Source organism: Lycium ferocissimum, chromosome 9 (assembly GCF_029784015.1).
Source record: "Lycium ferocissimum isolate CSIRO_LF1 chromosome 9, AGI_CSIRO_Lferr_CH_V1, whole genome shotgun sequence".
Taxonomy (NCBI): Eukaryota; Viridiplantae; Streptophyta; class Magnoliopsida; order Solanales; family Solanaceae; genus Lycium; species Lycium ferocissimum.
This window is the reverse complement of record NC_081350.1, coordinates 45,627,166-45,646,198: the sequence shown is the minus strand read 5'-3', so window position 1 is coordinate 45,646,198 and position 19,033 is coordinate 45,627,166. Positions and strand designations below refer to the sequence as shown.

Genomic DNA, 19,033 nt, shown 5'->3' with positions numbered 1-19,033 from the left:
TTCAGTTGTGATTTAACAATGATATTTTGCATGACCAAATATCTATCCTCCATTACGTCTGATTTTCACCTAGAGAATAGATCAGGTTACTCTGTGTGTTCCAAGTTACATCTGCGGAATAATAAAGAACAAAAATGAGGACACAATATTTCTACTTGGAATCCACCAAGCTCACAAGGGTGAAAAAATCACGAACTACACCTCTTCAAGCTTGTCTCAAAACTCCACTACAACTGTGAGTCTTCGCAAATTCAGATTATAAACTCTGCAAGTTAGGAATTCAGATTGTAAACTCTGCAAGTTAGGAACTAACTCTAATTCTTATCTCAATAATCTCCCCAGCCTATTGAGATTTCTTCAAGTTGCCCTCAACTTAAAGCTGAATTTGACAAGTGTTTATACCTATAACAAATGCTTCTAGGAAAGCTGGAAAGGTATAACTCTTTAAACAATCCTAATAACAAAATTCTAGACTTAAATATTGTAACACATTACTCAATGAAACATGATCTTCAATCTTGTTCTCCTTATCAGGTCGCACTTCAGGAATCAGAACTCACAAATATTGTTTTTACTTTATTTGCTCGAATTCTGCTTCTCTTTCTATAAGTGCGTGACTTTCTTCCAAAGAGAACTTGCATATATATAGCCTTAGCTTGGATGAGTAGTAATTCGGCTAAACAAAAACACCAACTTGATAAGGGCCAAGATGAGAGATAGTGTTTGAGTTGATTTGAACCTCTTGTCACACAGCTTCATATATGCCCCTTAGTAGTCTGAAGCTTATCTCAAATAATTCTTCCAAAGACTCCAATATCTTGTCCGCCAAGTCCTTATCTCGGAATCTTTTAATTCAAGAGTTCTACTCATAGCAAGACTCTGAGATGGAATATGTTCATTCACCTGGTTCATTCATTTTGTCTTGCATTTGAATCTGAGATGGAACATGTTCATAGACCTGATTCATTCACTTTATCAATCATCAAAACATATAACTGTCATCAAACAATATCATTGTAATAATATAATTAGTTACGTCCTTAATTCTTTTGATGCATGCGATGTACTTTTAAGATTGATGAGACTTGGATTAAATTTTTATTTGTTTCTTAGCCGATAGGCGAATCATTGAGTCTTGATTCAGCTTCTCTTTAACTTCACTTAACGAGTCAATGATTGCTGTTTTTTTTTTCTTTTAGAAATTGTTTTTGTATTTATAATTCTCGATATATCATTTATGTTTAAATAGTTTTAAACAGTAGTAAGTAATAGCTTTGAAATATGAGAAGAGTCAAACTTGCTTTTAGGTTTGCAGAAAAGTTTTAAAATCATTATTTTTCCCGATCATATTCAAACTAAACATGCCAAACAAGGCTGCTTCCTATCGGTTTTCGTTTGGATACCAAAACAAAAATATTAAGTCATGAGGACCACAAAAGTCATGAGGACCAAGTTAAAAGTCATCTTTGGAACCACCAACCACGCACTCGTAGTGATTGACAACGACGAGGAACTAAAAAATATTCCCTCTAAGACTTTTGAAAACAAATTATAAATATTTATAATTATTTTATTAAAGATAAAATGAAAAATTAAAAAAAGGGTCATCGTATAAATTGGGATCAACGTCGGCTGAAGGAGCAAGCTACTAAAGCGAAAGCTTTAGGCTCCCAAGTTTTAATATAAAATTATAGGAAAAAGGTGCATATATATCTCTCAATTTTGTGATTTAGAGTAGATATACCCATTGTTTAAAAAGTGGTTCATATATATCTCTGTTGTTATACAAATATACCCTTTTCGCTGACAACATTTTTGAAAAACATCATTTAGCTTGTTTTTTATTAAAAAATTGTCATGTGGTTTTAAAAAATAAGTCTAACTTTTTTTTTTTAGTAGACTTATTTTTTAAAGTCACGTGATAGCTTTTTTTCTAGTGGATCGGATCTAGTTCATTTAAAAAAATAAGTAGACTTATTTTTTTTTAAGCCAATGAGATATATTTCTTAAACAAATGAGACAACCCACTGGAAAAAAGATTGCCTCGTGGTTTTAAAAAAAAAGTCTACTAAAAAAAATGGGTAGACTTATTTGTTTAAAGTCACATGACATTTTCTTAATTAAAAGATTAACTAAATGACTTTTCCAAAATCTCTGGCAGAAGAAATGATATATTTGTACCATTTGTGTAACGACAAGGGTACGTTTGCACCATTTGTGTAAGGGAAGGATCTATATGCGTCATTTTCTTAACAAGAGATATATCTGCTCTAAATTGCAAAATTGAGAGGTATATTTACACCTTTACCCATAATTATATTACGTAACAATTTTGCATCTCAAAAATTTAGAAATATGAACTTCACATTTTTCAAAGTTTTTTAAAAAGACGCAAGGCCTCTAAAATTTGAGTTTACTAACAAAGGTTGTAGTGGAGTGATAAGTATTCTTTCATCCTTTACCAAAGATCTCGATTGAGTTCGAGTTTTGAATATGAAGTCGTTTTTGTTAGAAAGCACTTTACTTTTCACATGAATTCAAATTTAGTTAGACCCCAATATAAATATCGAATGAGAAACCAAAAATAAATTTGCTTTAAGTTGTCAATTTGAGTTTATTGAACAGCCTTGATTGGGATAGGGGAAGTAAAACATAGTACTACTAGAATTTGGATTCCCATTTATGCCAATGTTCTGTTTCAAGTTACTTATGTCGTCATTGCTTTCATCTTCACCTTATCGGACATGTTGTTTCCTGGAACCAGGTCCCTCCAAGAATAACATTATTATTTTTTTATTATAAAGATAATAGTCATAAATACATCTGAATGATCATTTTTTCGTAAATTTTACACTTTCATTATCAACTGTTCTCTTTTCCTATTTGAATTATCACTATTTATATATTAAAACATATCTAGCTGAGTAGATTATGATAGTTCAGATAGGAAATATCAAGCTATATTTTAGTACATACCTAAACTCAAAATATATTTTAATGGTAATAGTTCATGTGCTTTTGATCATTAATTCTTTATTATATTTATCACAATACATGCAAATGCTTTGACTAATAAGCTGGCAGATCAGAGTAGTACTTCCAGAAGCCTTACTTGCTTGGCAGCCTATCACATTCGCATCCCATTCTTGAATAGTCAAAACAGTGGGGTTTTCTATTTTATTATTTTCATACGATAGTGAGATTCAAACAAAATAATATGAGTTAATCATACAACCATGACAACTATAATTGTGATTCTTTGATCGCTGGACTGTTTTTTGTTAATTTTACAGGTACTAATTTTTTTTTCTAGTATATGAAGACATGTGTGCGGAAGTATGATATTCGATATATATATATATATATATAAGATTTACCTGATACATATTTGTAATTATGGGAAGCACCGAGTAACCGATAAAATGGTTAACTTGCATAAAAAATATTTTTTCTTCTCTAACAATTTATATATTCTTAAAAACCAAAATCAACAATATAAGAATAGTCACTATAAAGAATACTTCTATAAAAATATTTCTACTTCTCTTTAACCAGATGCTTCGAGTTCGAGCCTTAGATACTGAAAAAATTCTACTAAATAGTGAACATTTTTCTTTAATGAAACTTATGTGACAAAAATTCAAGTTGATCGGGATCTCAATATGAACATCAGACACCGATTGAGAAAAAGAAAAACATAGTTTATAAGTCTTCTCTTCAAGAGAATATAGTGTTGGTGCGGAGTTGATTGTGCTACGCCCCACAATACAAGTCATTTAGTTTGACTGGATAATCCTATCTATAAACTCATGATGATTTTTCTAATCTTTTACTCTCTTACTTATTATTGGTTTTTAAAACCAAAGTCTCTAAGTTCGAAGGCTATATATTAGCTCACTTTAATTCTTTCTTCAACTAATTAATACATTCTGTATATCCATGAGTGACAACATGCCAAATCCCACTGACTGGGTACATATCTATCAACACACCCTCTCTAGATCACCACCACCACCTCCTCCGCCGCCGTCAACCACCGTCTCCGGTGGCGGAACCACCACACCAACTACTTCCTTCTCTACTAGTCCATCTCACGGCCCATTGGGCCGTGGTTCTAGGCCCATTAGGAGAAGGTCTCGAGCTTCGCGACGAAACCCAACAACAGTATTCAACACGGATACAAGAAATTTTCGGGCCATGGTTCAACAATTCACTGGAAATCAAACTGGGCCGTTTGATCAATCACAAGGGCCCATTCAGTTTTTCGGGCCCAGGAATATTAATCCTAGTTTATACAATATACAGTTTCAGCAGCAAGTACAACAAAATCAGCAGCAAGTACAACAAAATTTGCCCTACACAAGTATTCCTCCCCCTCAAGGTCAAATTGGTGAAACTAATTTTTTTCATGGACTAGGGAATACTAGTTCTTCTAGATCTAATATGGAGGTTTTTGAGAATTTGGCCATGGATGATAGGATCAATAATCCGTTGCCACGTCAGCATCAACGGGGACGGGACTGAAAATAACTTTACACACCATCAAAGAGTGTAGTGGAATGGATCGATAAAGATTCATCTGTCTTGAAACAGAGATAGTTCGAGTTTGAGACTTTGGAATAACGAAGAGATAATGGTCAAATTAAAACACACTTGGACCATCATTTTTCGTGTGTTTCACACTCCAACAATAAGTTGTTCTTTTTTACTAAATGAACAATTACCATCTCACACACCTAGTTGAGTAGATGGAGATAGTCAGCTAGAAAACAAGAACCGCTGATAGTTGGCTTATTCAGCTTCGAGGTGTGTTTTAATAATAAATTGTGATAGTTCAAGTAAGAAAGGGAAACAAACAACTGATAGTTGCATGGGGTGTGAAACTTACAAGAAAGTGATTGTTCGGATGTGTTTTTGACCATTAACCCAACAAATTAGAAGCTTGTTCTGATCAGGCGTATGACGCGAATTGAAATTAGTCAAGCCAGTAGATAGCATTATCTTGGTGTAACAGTTAATTTGGGACCATGCATGAACTTTCTGATATATACGATAGGAGAGGTGAGCATTACATATTCTTAGTTTTCACCAGGTAAGAAAATCTGATCTCTTGTAGATATAATCCTCTCCAGAACAAGACGTAGGATCTGCTCTTCCTATTTTTAACCTTCTTTTCTTTTGAGTAGGAGTGTAATTTTAATTTTTTTTTGCTCTTTCTCTACATGTAATTCTTCGATTTCTTTATTGCGTTTTTGACACTATAACTTTTATGGTTTTCTTTAATGGGTTCTCTTATTGCTTGTCCTTTTTTTTTTTTTTTTTTTCACCTCATTTTTATAGTCTGTTTTCAGGAGTTTTAATAGTTATCTTCTAGTAATACTATCCCAGCATATTATTCTTTTTTTTTTTTTTTTTAATAACCCCTTTTCCTTGATTTGTTTATGAGTTAACGATCAAAAACACACATGACCTATCATTTTTCCGCGAGTTTCACACCCTCACTTTCAGTTGTTCCCTTTGCTACCTGCACTATCCTCATTTATGTATTAAAACACACCTTAAAGCTGACTAGACCAACTACCACTTGTTTCCTTTTTCTACATGAACTATCACTCTATATCTACTCAGTTAGGTGTGTTTTAATACATAGATGGTGATAGTTCATGTAGAAAAAAGAGAACAATTAATAATTAAGGTGTGAAATTTATAAAAAAATTACAATTCTGTGTGTTTTTGACCATTATCGTTTTTATTTATTTGCCGAATTAAAGCGAGCATGCATGTCGGCTATTGCATTTTAAACTAGGACTAGTATTGGGATGGCATTAAATACTCAGCACGTGCATGTTAGAAAATATAGTAGCTAAACAAGAGGAAAATAATTAAAATTGATAATCTAAAAATAATTAGTTCCAAGCAATAAATTGGTTAAACATACTCAGATAATTAGGGTGGAAACTTTTGAAAAAGAGGCAACGAGTGATCAACAAATTTGTGTCAAAAAATATTTGTACGGCATTTTTAACGGAGTAAAACATTAAAAACCATCCAGCCAAACCCATAAAAAGTTCCTCAAATATATATTCTATAAAATCAAATCGTATCTAAAACTATACTCTTTAAATGGCTTCTCTACATTAATACCCTTTAGGCCTGTTATTATATATTGCAGCAAAACCTAATTCAACTCGGAAAACACCCTATTTTACTTTATGAGTCACATAACAAACACTACTTGTACGAAGCTTTTTAAAATCTGCCAAGTGGAAAACCGGTCCCACTACAATTGATTATGTAAATTCTCAATGTCCATGTCTCTCTATTTAAGCTTATCTCAGTTGTATAAATAAAACAAGAAGAAAATTATGAATACACTAAATTTAAACTCCCTAGACCCTAATGAAAGAAAAGGATAAGCTAGATATTTATGTACACGTAAAAAAGCAGGTAAAATTTGTTCAACATAGGCACATAAAAAGATTGATTTTTTGGAATCCTTTACATTCTTTAAATAGTTTTCTAAGAAAATAAAAAAAATATAGTTTCATTTGTGTAACAAGTAACAAAAAATTATAAGACTTTGTTAATAATAAAACGGGTTCAGATTTAAAAATTAACCTGTGTTGATGTTTAAAAAGAATTTTTAACGTATTTATTAGATTCATATATTAAAAAAAAAGAAGAAGATTATTTCATAAATTTAATTCACTAATATATTCTATAAAATCAAATCATATCTAAAAATATACTCGATAAATGGCTTCTATCCGTTACCCTTTAGGCCTGTTAATATATATATATATATATATATATAGCGGCAAAACCTAGTCGAGAAAAGACCAAAATAACGATTATCTTTGGGTTTGGACCTAAAACCATAAATGTTTTTTTTTTTTTTACATGGAGCATTAATAGTCCATTATGTTTGCATAAGTGGTGCACTTTTAGTCAACCCCCAAATATTTTGTTAAAAATTTAAGGAAAAAGGGAAAAAATGTCCCCGAACTATTAGAAAAGGTCTAAAAATACCCTTCATTCATCTATTTAGCTAAAAATACCCCTCAATTAAACTTTTTGGCCCATCTACGCTCTTGACTAACGGTCAACACCAAAAATTCTTTAAATTACACATGGCATTTTATTACTTGAAATTGATTTTTTTTTTTTAAATCAGGAAAATTGAATTTTTTTTGTCCTAAAAATTTCAGATTTTCATGATTTTATTTTTAGGACACTTTAAAAAAAGAAGAAGGAAAAAGTGGACTTTTTTCAAAATCTGAAAAACTCGATTTTTATAAAAATCTAGAAAAATGATTGGAAAAACCGTGTTTAAAAAAAATCCAGAAAACTATTTTTTTTTTAAATCTAGAAGAAAATTATGGAGCATTAGTTTTGCACATTTTGCTTAAAAAGTTCAATTTGCTTAAAAATTGGATTTTTGTAAAATCCAGAAAACTTTTTTTTTTTTTTTTTTGCTTAAAAAAATCAGTTTTCCATATTTAATAAAATTCCACATTTGTTAATAAAAATCCAATCCTGATTTTTTTTTTAAAAAAGGGCTTACCACATTTTAAAAAAAAAATAGTTTTCCAGATTTTATAAAAATCAATTTTTTTCAGATTTAGAAAAGCGGACTAGTAATAAAATGCCATGTCTAATTTAAATTTAGTGTTGACCGTTAGTCAAAGAGCATGAATGAGCCAAAAAGTTGAATTGACTGGTATTTTTAGCAAAATAGATGGATGAAGGGTATTTTTAGACCTTTTCTAATAGTTCAGGAGCATTTTTGCCCTTTTCCATTAAATTTTTATAGAATATTTGGAGGTTGACTAAAAGTGCACCACTTATACAAACATGATGGACTATTAATGCTCCATGTAAAAGAACATATATATATGGTTTGAGGTCCAAACCAAAAAATCATGTACTATTTTGGTCCTTTACTCACACCTATCTGTTTCGTAAAAATCATCTTATTTTTATGAAAGTACTTTTGGTCAAAAGCAGTTTGTGTTTGGCCAATTAACTTAAAAAGTACTTTTGAGCAGCAATTAGGGTTTGACCAAGCTTTTAAAAAGTGATTCTAAGAGCCCGTTTGGCCTAGCGGTGAAAAACTGCTTATTTTGATAAGTGCTTTTTTAAAAGCGCTTTTAAAAAAAGTACTTTTCGTGAGAAGCAGTTTGCATTTGGCCAATTCATTTGAAAAGTGCTTATGACGGCTTTTAATAAGCAGATTGTGTTTGGCTAATCTTCTTAAAAAAGTGCTTTTGAGTGTCAAATTACGAATAAGGACAAGACATTTACCATTAAGATTGTTTTACAAAGAGAAATTATTTTAAATATCTATTATGGAAGACTTCAATTAAATTTTTACTTTTATTTAATTAAAATTTAATAATGCATATTAAAATTTTCAATTAATATAATACATAGATAAATAAAAAACAAATATTAAATATTGATATAATATCAACACGATGATTTAAATATACTAAAAAACTACAACCAAAACAAAATTCAAAATCATTCCACAAATTAAAATTTAACACAGAGAATTATTGATTAGAAATTAATGGATTAATGAGGGATATACTCGGTAAATATGTATTTATGGCAGGGATATTGTTGTCTTGAAAAAAATTAATTTTCTGCTTCTGCTTTTTTCAAGAAGCATAAATTTTTTGCTTCTCTCCAACCGCAGAAAACTGCTTCTGCTTTTACATAAAAGCAGTTTTACTAATTAGCTAAACATCTCAAATATCCAAAATAAGTGCTTTTTCTCGGAAAAAAGTGCTTTTGGCCTCAAAACCGCTAGGCCAAACAGGCTCTAAAGTGTATTTTTCTCAAAAGTACTTTTCAAAAAAGTGTTTTTGGGCAAAAGCTATTTTTTTTTTTTCGAAAACTGTCGCTTTCTCCCCAAAAGCACTTATTTTCTCTCAAAAAGCTTGGCCAAACACTTCACTTTTTTAAAAATAAGTACTTATTCAAAAAAAAAAAGTGCTTTTGGGGGAAAAATAAGCTTGGCCAAACACGTAGGGATCTAGTAGCTCAGTTGGTTGGCTACCTGAACTCTCATCTTGTTGGTGAGGATTCGAATCCCCACATTGTAATCCCCTTCCCCTACCCCCTATGTAATAAAAACATTTAAAAAAAAAAAAAAAAAAAAAAAAAAAGCTTGACCAAACAGGCTACTAGTCCAACACCAAAAAATCTAAAAATATACTCTATAAATGGCTTCTATCCGTTACCCTTTAGGCCTGTTAGTATATATTGCGGCAAAACCTAGTCCAACTCGAAATCCCCTTTTATACCACCTAATATATGTATATATACCATATATAGTACTTTTTGTTCTTTGCTCTCACGTTTCACATAATACTATGGCCGTCTGCCACAACCAAGCGTGCAGGAAGAAAAAGAAGATTAATTACTGTCGCCAGGGGTAATTCTTGCATTCCGGACGAGCTCGTCTTTGAAATTCTGAAAAGGCTTCCTGCCAAGTCTTTAACGCGTTTTAGGCGCGTTTCGAAATCCTTTGGCTCCCTTATATCCGAACCCTTATTCATTGTAGAACATCAAACGAGTGTGTGGCTCGTCCTTGTGAATTGCATAGGTTCGAGTAACAAAGATGTCATATACTACAATTTCGGCCAGAAAGAAATAAATCATCAAGATCACTTATCTTGTGTTACTTGTCCCGTCAAGTACTTGGATGAGCCATGTTTTCGAAATCTTCATTATGCGGAATCTATCAATGGCATAGTTTGTATGTGGAACAAAACTCAAGATGTTGCTGTTTGCAATCCTTGTTAAGAATTCATCACCAACTTAATTAATATCTAAGATATTTCATGAAGAATCTAGAATAATTAAGGAGTTGTAGAGAATAGGGAAGAGCACTCTAGAATGAGAATTCTAGAGTGATTCTAGAAAAAGATATTTAGGAATATTCTAGAGAAAGTTGTAAATATCTCTCTCACTAGATCATTCCATCTCCACCTATAAATAGAGGTGGTCATTTTGAGTTGTAAGTAAGCGAGAAAGTTACAAGTGATAAGTGAGAAGTGAGAAGTGTGAGAGCTAGTAAGAAATAGTAGAGAGAAACAAAGAGAGTTCTTTAGAGTGAGTGCAAGAAAAAAATTAGTGTAAGAAATTGTAAGACCGAAGTGGTCCCTACTTTGAAATAATAAAATTCAAGTTGTGCCCGACTATTGTGCCCGACGATTCTCAATAATCCTTTCACAAGAGAACATGTTTTTCTTCCTAATCAATCCTTGGAAAAAAATATAGCTTCATTAGCTACTTGTTGCTCCATAGGTTTTGATCCCACCACCAAGAAATACAAAGCATTGAAGGCAGATTTTGAATTTAAATATGAATCAGGGGATCATACATATAAAGTGAGTAACTCGATTTTCACCATCGGGCTGGACAAATCGTGGAGGGAGGTAAATATTCCCGATTTTTACCCGCAAGAATGTATCCGTATCGACGGGCTAATGTATTGTCAAAATTTATTCCGAAAAGGTGACATAGTTGTATTCAGTGTTGAAGAGGAGAAGTTAATTCGATCTGTCTTGTACCCTGATGGAGCACAGGTACTCATTGATAAGGTCAAATACACGCATAGAATAGTAGAAATAAAGGGGCAAGTCGCACTTGTGGATCGCTCGAATTTTCGAGGCGATAGAAGAATACGTTTATATGTTCTTCTAAATGGTAGTGGTGAAACTGAAACATGGGTGAAGCACACGATTAAGCTACCAGAATTACTATTAGATAGATCTTTTAGCGCTTTATTTACCGCTAACCTTAAGGGAGAGATTGTATCAGTTTCGACTCTTGGGATTAATCCGTCCATGTTCGTATATGACGTTGGAATGGAAGAATGGAGAAGAGTTGAGATATATGAAATTCATGAACGAGAATATAGCGATCAGACTCGGATTGGTGTCCTGCTAAATCTTGTGGAGAATGTTTGGTCCTTGAAATGATTTCTACTACGGTTCGATGGTTAAGGAGCCTCAGCCAGGGGCGGAGCTAGGGTACAATAATGTCAAAATTATTTTTTATCACTATGACTTCTGCGTATATTTATTTCTATATGTTTAGTATCTCCTTATTGGAAATCCTTTGCCACTGGCCTTGACCTCTTTATGGTTAAGAATGTTTAAGAGAAATAAATGAGTAATTTTTTCTAGTGAATATTGTCTTGAACTTATAGATAGATTCTACACACATAGCATATAATTGTTTGCTTCTATCTTCGAGTGTTTTTTTCAGCATATATATGTAGCCTTGGACGTAAATAATATGTGATTGAAAGGCAAAAGGAAATACACAAATGCTTGTGGGGTTAAGGCCAATTACGAACTACTAATCTTAGATCCTTGACAAATTTACTCCATTTGTTTCACTCGAGTAATTTGCAATTTGCCTCCTTAACGTATGTACTCTTTTATGTTGTTCTATGCACATTATCGGGGCTAACATATGCACTCTTTTACATTGTTATATCCTCATTATTTAGAGCCTGTTTGGCTTAACTGATTTAAAGCAGCTGATTTAATAAATAGGCAATTACGCGTTTGGATAAAAGTGCTGAAACTGACAATAAGTTGTTGAAGTATGTGGCAAAAGCGCTGATAAGCATTTTTTCTGTTTGAATGACTTAAATGCATTTAAAGTTGTTTATACTAATAAGAACGTAAATTCCAAATTAATTCAAATACAAAATAATTTATGCCTCATTTATTTTTAATGTAAAATTGATTAGAGGAAATTATTTCTTATGAATATAATTATAAGCTAAATTACAGTCATAAGCTTTAATAAAATAGTTAATAATTATACTAAAATTCGTTTGTATAACATTCTCAAATAGTGCACAAAATATTTGAATAGAAGAAACGCATATGCAATTAATGAAATTTTATTTGTTGCTACGTAAATTAAAATATTCAAATGTGATAAAAATTTTGAGCAATCAAATCACGAGCTGCTGGATTTTAATTTTTAAAGACGTAGGGTGAGGAAGTGACGTGATGAACAGGGTTAGGGGTTTTGTTAGTGTGACGATATTTCGGGGATTACACAATAATATTAGGGATAGAGTAGTTAAAGTCTTGGTCAAACTAAAAGTATTTATAAGCTAAGGATATTTTAGAGATTATAAAATAATATTAGGAATAGAATAGTAAAAGTCTTGATCAAATTAAAAGTCCTTATAAGCTAAAAAATAATAAGTTGGGGGAGACCAACTTATGGCTTATTGCTTATTTTAGCTTATAAACACTTGACTTATAATCACTTTTATTTTTACCAAGCACGCTGATAAGCCAAAAAGTATTTATAAGCTAGTTTGACCAGCTTATAAACTTAGTCAAACACCCTCTTAAACTCACTGCTTTCGACACATAGCATAAATGTATACTATATAAAAACTTATCAATATTGCAACAAATGGTAGATATGAACCCAAAACTTTTAAGTTATGATGGTCAATACTAAAAAGCTTAAAGATTGAACTCATAGACGGATAAACTCATTTGCATTTATGTCAGAAACAATCAATCCGATTTGCAAAGCTAAGAGAGTACCAATTTCCCCATCGAACTTGATGAATTGTAGTACAGGATAACAAATTCAAATGTAAATTCTTAAATACGCTTAGAAGGAAAAAAAATCTTGCTCCCAAATTATTTAGAAGTCTTAACCAAAGTGAAAGCATACTATTGGCAAAATCAGAGTAAGGTACAAGAAGAGCTATACTGCAAAGTTTCTCTAAGTCTACTTCGCTATAGTAGTTCACTATTTTGCTTTAACATTTTTTTTTTTTGAAAATAGCACCTTGCGATAACCTAATAAATATGTTTGCTTAATTTTATAAACAAAACGTTAGTCTAACAGAAAAAACATAGCTTGTAACAATAAAAGCATACAGGAAATTCATTGAACATGATTAAAAGGAGCAACAAAAACCAATTGCAAAGGAATTAATCCTCTCAAATGTGCACGGTTAATTAGATTTTGAATTATACATATAATCTAACTTCTTTAATCCGTTAATGAATCCACACTACAAGAAAATTAACTTTTAACGACCAATTCTTAACGAAGGGATATGAATCCGGTCGTTAAAATGTATTTTTAACGACACAATTTTTTTCCAGTAGTTAAAAGTCAATTTTCAGTTTACTATTCACGACGGAATAATATCCGAACGTAAGAAATATTAATATCCAGTCGTTAAAATAATAATTAGAAAAAAAGGCGCTATATGTTTCCCTCTTTACTTTCACACCCACGTCTCTCCACCCACCCATTTCCTCACCCCTCCGTAAACGGAGATACACTCAGCGTGCTTCTCTTCTATTTCCAGTTAGAGAAAAATCAACAACCAGAGATACACTCAGCGTGCTTCTCTTCTATTTCCAGTTAGAGAAAAATCAACAACCAGAGATACACTTAGCGTGGTCTCTCTAGGTTTCTTGGAGCTTCCTTCTCGTCAAGGTAAGTTTCTGATGTTTTAACTATGAATTTCTTTGTGAAATGCCTGATTTTGCCCAATTCCGAATTTATTATGATTCCATCTAGGTTTCTTTTTCCTTTTCTTTTCATCTGCGCCCTTTGTTTGGATTCGAGTCAATTTATGCCGAGTCTAACTCTTTTCTCAGTTTTTTTCCGTTTCGTACAATTCTACTGAACGGAGTGGAATTGAATCGTATGTTTGATAAGTATTGAAGGTGATCTTCAAACCCCTCAACGCCCAGCTCTCTGCAAAGGATCAGGTAATCCTTTTTTAGTTTTAGTGCTTTTGTTGTTTAAATTCTTGTATTTGTGCTAGAATATCTTAGATTTTTTTCTCTTTTCCTATTGCAGTTGGGTATATTTCCCTTTCTTATGTTCTTTAACTCAAAATAGAAAATCATGACAGTATCAGTTTCATTTCAGTATTATTTTTCCACTTTCCCTTTACTTGTTTTTCTCCGTAGTATTTTTTTCCTTTTTAGCAAGGTGATTACGCATATGCCACTTTACTTTGTGATTTTTCAGTTAGAGTAAATATTGTTAAAGTCAAAACCTGTTAGCATACACGGGTTGTTAGTAAAACAAATCCTCCTTTGGTCTTCAATATCAAAGGAGGGGATATGATGATTATTATTGAGTAAATTTGTTAATCTGATAATTTCTAAGGTTATCAATGATCTCCATCCCCAACGACTAATTGTGGAATTGAGTTGTTTTAGTTATTCCAATGATCTCCCTGTTTGTCAAATATATCGAGACATACCTTTTGTGACTTTATTTTTGGGTCAATATTGAGTACTCCTCTTGAACCAAGTTCAATGCTACAAATTTCCTATTGGTTTGAATTATTTTCATCAGATTAAGGTCCAGCTGAGCGCTGCCTCTCCAAGGTTTTTAAAATCATCTTTTTCGTAGTTTTAGTTTGTCGTAGCATGTGCTGAAAAGGACAAAATCTCCGTCCTCCTTCAAGAGTGTAATTCTACCTTATAATATGATACGAATATGTTGGTGTGAACTGCATCATTTAACATTTCCTCATTCCTGCTTTTCCTATTTCTTTTCTTGTTGTTCAGGTCACGACAAATTTAAGTTGTTGCACTAATAAGAGAATATCAATCGAACAATCAAGATGAATCCAAAATACTGTTTGATAGCTTAATGAAGAAAATATTAGGTGAGCACCAAAAAAAAAAAAAAAAAGAAGAAAGAAGAAGAAAGGAAACTTAATAAACTTAATGTCTGCAGCTGCTGCAGTATTTTGATAGAATTATTTTTACTTTTTCCATCCTATGTTTACTTATAAAGATTTGACTTGTCTTTTAGGAATATACTTAGATAGATTTTCTCTACATTTGCAATACAAAATCACGTTTATCATGGCCAGAGAGCTAAATGAGTTGAAAACATTTACAGGATTATATTCTTACATCTCCAAAAAATAGATGATCTCTCTATATGGACTGCAATTAGCCTTATCTGTTGCATAGCGCTTACAGCTGCTAATTCTTGCCTTAGTTGCTGGACTGTTGTAACTTGTATTGTTGCCTTAGCTTGATAGCTTCTGCTTAGTGCTTACAGCTGCTGCAACTTGCCTACATTAGCATATGATCAAAGTATTGATAAAATAATGTGTATGTGTGATCTTTTGCATGAACAATGATCCTTGATAACTGTTAAGGGTTCGATGATATTCCTCTTTTACATTTGCTGTTAAGTTAACGAGAAATTCAACTTAGCAGCATGCCGTATATACCTGTTTTTTTCTCAAAAATAAATATTTCCTCCCACGCTTGATTCTTCTGAGTAAAATATAGTTTGAGCACGTAATGTTCTCTATAATTCAAAGCCTTGACGTGCTCTCATCTTTGGAACTAACTAGCTTTTCATAAATGACTTAAATATGTACTTTTAACTACCTGTTGCTTTTCTCCTTCTCCCCACCTGTTGGTGAATTCTCCTTTAATTTACCGTACAATGTCTTGTGAAAATACCAGGCAAAGAGACATCTGAAACTCAATATTAGATGTTGTTTAAAGGTCACATCCCAAACAGATATGATCAAAGACTGTTGTTGCCTTAGTTGCTGCTGCCAACCGCCGCCCTTCGCTTTAGCCGCTTTAGTGCCGAAGGCCGGTTTAAGGTGTTATGAGTTTAGTCACGTCGTATAATAGTATGTTTCATTTCGAATCTTCTTTTGTTAATTGGTATATATTTAGGAGGAAAATGAGTAGATTGTTTAAAGTTGGGAATTTATTTTGCAAATCACAAAACACATACCGTGTTAAAAGAAGAACTCCCCTTCTCTCATTACGCGCTCATCGCTCATCGAACCTACTTGCCTGGTTTGTTGGTCTGGCTCTTGTCAACTGCTACTGATAAGAAAAACACATTCTTAGAGTGTTCTTCTCATCAAGCTAAGTTTCTGCTTTTGTACGTGTATTAATGAATTTGGTTCTATGGTGCATCTTATTTCTTTATTCTTCTTTTTCTTTAACTTATGGGTTGTTGTTGATGGTGTTACTAACTAATTGTGTGTCGAGGGAGGTTCACTTGCAGGTATTGTTTATCATCTTAGTCAGGTGCCACCGAACTTTTTGCCAAAGGACCTTTTTTTTTTTTTTTTAAACTTATGCAAGTATAATTGGGGGCCAAGGTAAGTTTCTGCTTCTTTTTCTAACTTTTTGCTAGATCAGTTCTTTTCAACTCCTCTATGGATTTTTCCAATTCCACCACTTTGGGTGAAGTCACCCCTTTTTCATTGCTAATTTGCCTGAGAAAAAATATGAGTTTTCTTCATCATGAACAATTTAAGGGGAGAAAAATTCTTATTGAGGACCTTCTTTGTGAGTAGGGAAGTGGTCTTTAAGGAGCATTTATTTCCTTTCAAGGATAAGCAGTTGTCAATGATGAAAGAAACACTTTTGACTTCCATTATTCTACCCTCCTCCTTGAGTTTAGATGAGATGTTCCTTACCGTAAATATTAAATGTCCTATGTGAAGCCAATGCACCAAATTTTATCGAAGATCATGTTCAAGAGATGCCAGATGAAAGTCCATAAATTCCTTTGTCTGAGGAAGAACAGGTCGAAACTGCAGTGGTGAATACACCCACTGAAGAACAGAATAATGAGAAATCTGCACTTCTTCAAGTATCATCCAGAAGGAGTGGCAGATCTGTGAAGCCTCCCATATGGATAAAAGATTACATTGTGCCCACTAAGACTGGTATGTATCCTATTGCAGACACAGTCTTCTATCAACTCTTGTCTAATAATTACAAAACATATTTGTTTTTCAGCCTTGACTGAGCCTCAATCCTATAAAGAGGCATCACAAGATTCTCAATGGAGAGATACAATGCGGAAATTCAAAGCCTTAAGAAGGGAATGGAACATGGGTGGTGGGACGACACTCGTTGGAAAAAGGCCATAGGTTCAAAATGGGTCTATAAAATCAAGTACAAAGCATCGAGGAGGTGGAGAGATATAAGGCAAGGTTGGTAGCAAAGGATACAATCAAAGCGAGGGTTGGACTACCATGAAACTTTTCACCAAAGGGCTTGAAAATAGGGATCGTGGGAACAATTATCGGTAGCGAAACTTCAAGGTTGGAATTCAAGAAGATGGATGTAAATAATGCTTTCTTGCAGGGTGATTTGTTTGAGGATGTGTTCATGGAACTGCCTCTGGGATTTCATAGGCAGGGGGAGAACAAAGTGTGCAAATTATTAAAGTCACCGTGTGGGCTTGCAAGCCTCGGCGGGAATATTAAACTCACTGATGCCTTAATTGGTGATGGATACAAACAAAGTGTATATGACACTTCTTTGTTCACTAAAAGACAGGATGGAAGTTTGGTGGTCATTTTGGTATATGTTGATGATTTACTAATAACAGAAGATAACTTGCAAATGATTGAAGCCCAAAATTTCATGAGGGACATCGAATCAACACTTCAAATGAAGGACACCGGGAAACCTTAAATACTTCCTGGAATTGAGGTCTTTGAAGTCTAGACATGGCATGTTGCTTAATCCTTGTAGGAAATATGCCTTGCAATTAATCTCATATGTAGGACTAAGTGGTGCCAAAACTGTCAGTGCACCAATGGAGACTAATCTCAGACTTACAAGCCTTGAATATGATCAACATTTAGCTGCAGAAACTGCCAGGAATGATGGAAAAGAAGGAAATACAAGTCACACGAAGGAGAATGTAGAAGATCCTGAACTGACAGACATCACTTGTTATCAAAAGTTAGTTGGTAAGTTGCTTTATTTAACCATCACTAGACCTGATATTTGTTTTGGTGTTCAAGTCCTGAGCCAATTCATACAACACCCAAGTTGTCACACTGGGAAGCAGCACTGAGAATTGTTAGATACATTAAGAGGGCACCAGGAATAGGACTCTCATTTCCAAGAGGGCACACTAATCAGTTAATAGCTTTCTGTGATTCAGACTAGGCTGTTTGCCCCAACACAAGAAGGTCTATTACTGGCTATGTGATCAAGCTAGGGGATGCTCTCATCTCTTGGAAATCAAAGAAACAGGCCACTGTTAGCAGAAGTTCAGCTGAGGCTGAATATAGAAGCATGGCCTCAAATGTGCGTAGGTCATTTCGTCATTGTGATTGTTGGAAGAACTTGGAATTGAACTACGTGCCTCATTGTTTGCTTTTGTGACAAAGAAACAAGAATTCGGATTGGGGAATCCCATGTTCCATGAAAGAACTAAAAATATTGAAATAGACTGTCACTTCATAAGGGAGAAGGTCAAATCTGGGCTGATCAAACCTCAGTATTTGAACACCACATTGCTAAAATTGCACATATTGACAAAAGCGATTCTGGAGTCGGGGCAACATCATAGCAGCTATTGAGCAAGCTTGAGTGTTAGATATTTTTATCCCTCCAGCTTGAGGGGGAGTGATGAATTACAGTATATGGATCATTATTAATAATGAGAGTGTGTGCTTAAGTAGGTAGTTAGGAAGGTTGTTAGAAAAGTTAATACTCAGTTAGTTAAGTCATGTGCAAGTCATGTAACTAGTGGGGTCGGTGGAAGTGAGTATAAATATCACATTGTAAGCCATCTGTGACATTCAACAAAAAATCAATGAAATTAGTGAGTCTACTATTTCTCTCTCTACTCACAAAATATCTTCTGATCTTAATTCCTTGATTACATTCAATGTTTCACTAAATTTCCGCTGCCAATCACTACAAATTCATCATGATCCTTGATCATCTAGTTTAATCAAGTATCCAGCTTACCTCAAACCTGAATATTCATTGCAAAAGTATTCAGTTAAAATTGCAGTCAAAATGGACAACTGTTTACTCTCTAAACTCATATATTTTATAATGATAAATTTTTCATTGTCCACCCGGTACATTTAAAGTTGGACAATGCTAACAATTTTAGTTTAAGACACTGCTTTGGAAGTTTAGATAGTGTCTTTTGATCCTATAATTGTCTAAAACAACCCTTTGTTTTATAA

The 19,033-nt window shown here is 33.2% G+C and overlaps 1 protein-coding gene and 1 long non-coding RNA gene across 3 annotated transcripts; both read left to right on the top strand.

The window, feature by feature from the left end:
* Positions 1–3,753: 3,753 nt before the first annotated feature.
* On the top strand, positions 3,754–5,300 carry LOC132031063 (VQ motif-containing protein 22-like). The gene has a single exon (XM_059420913.1). The coding sequence runs from the start codon at positions 3,940–3,942 to the stop codon at positions 4,522–4,524; it is 585 nt and encodes a 194-aa protein (XP_059276896.1). The 5' UTR covers positions 3,754–3,939; the 3' UTR covers positions 4,525–5,300.
* Positions 5,301–13,397: 8,097 nt separating this feature from the next.
* Positions 13,398–15,631, top strand: LOC132029273 (uncharacterized). Of its 2 annotated transcripts, none has more exons than XR_009407761.1 (3): positions 13,398–13,512; positions 13,677–13,790; positions 15,525–15,631. It is a non-coding gene; the product is annotated as an uncharacterized LOC132029273 (long non-coding RNA). The 2 variants fall into 2 exon arrangements; XR_009407760.1 differs by having other exon boundaries at positions 15,583–15,627.
* Positions 15,632–19,033: the final 3,402 nt, after the last annotated feature.

Bases quoted from the DNA above. Each gene is read 5' to 3' on its own strand.
- LOC132031063 (XM_059420913.1), top strand. From the start codon at position 3,940: ATGAGTGACAACATGCCAAATCCCACTGACTGGGTACATATCTATCAA.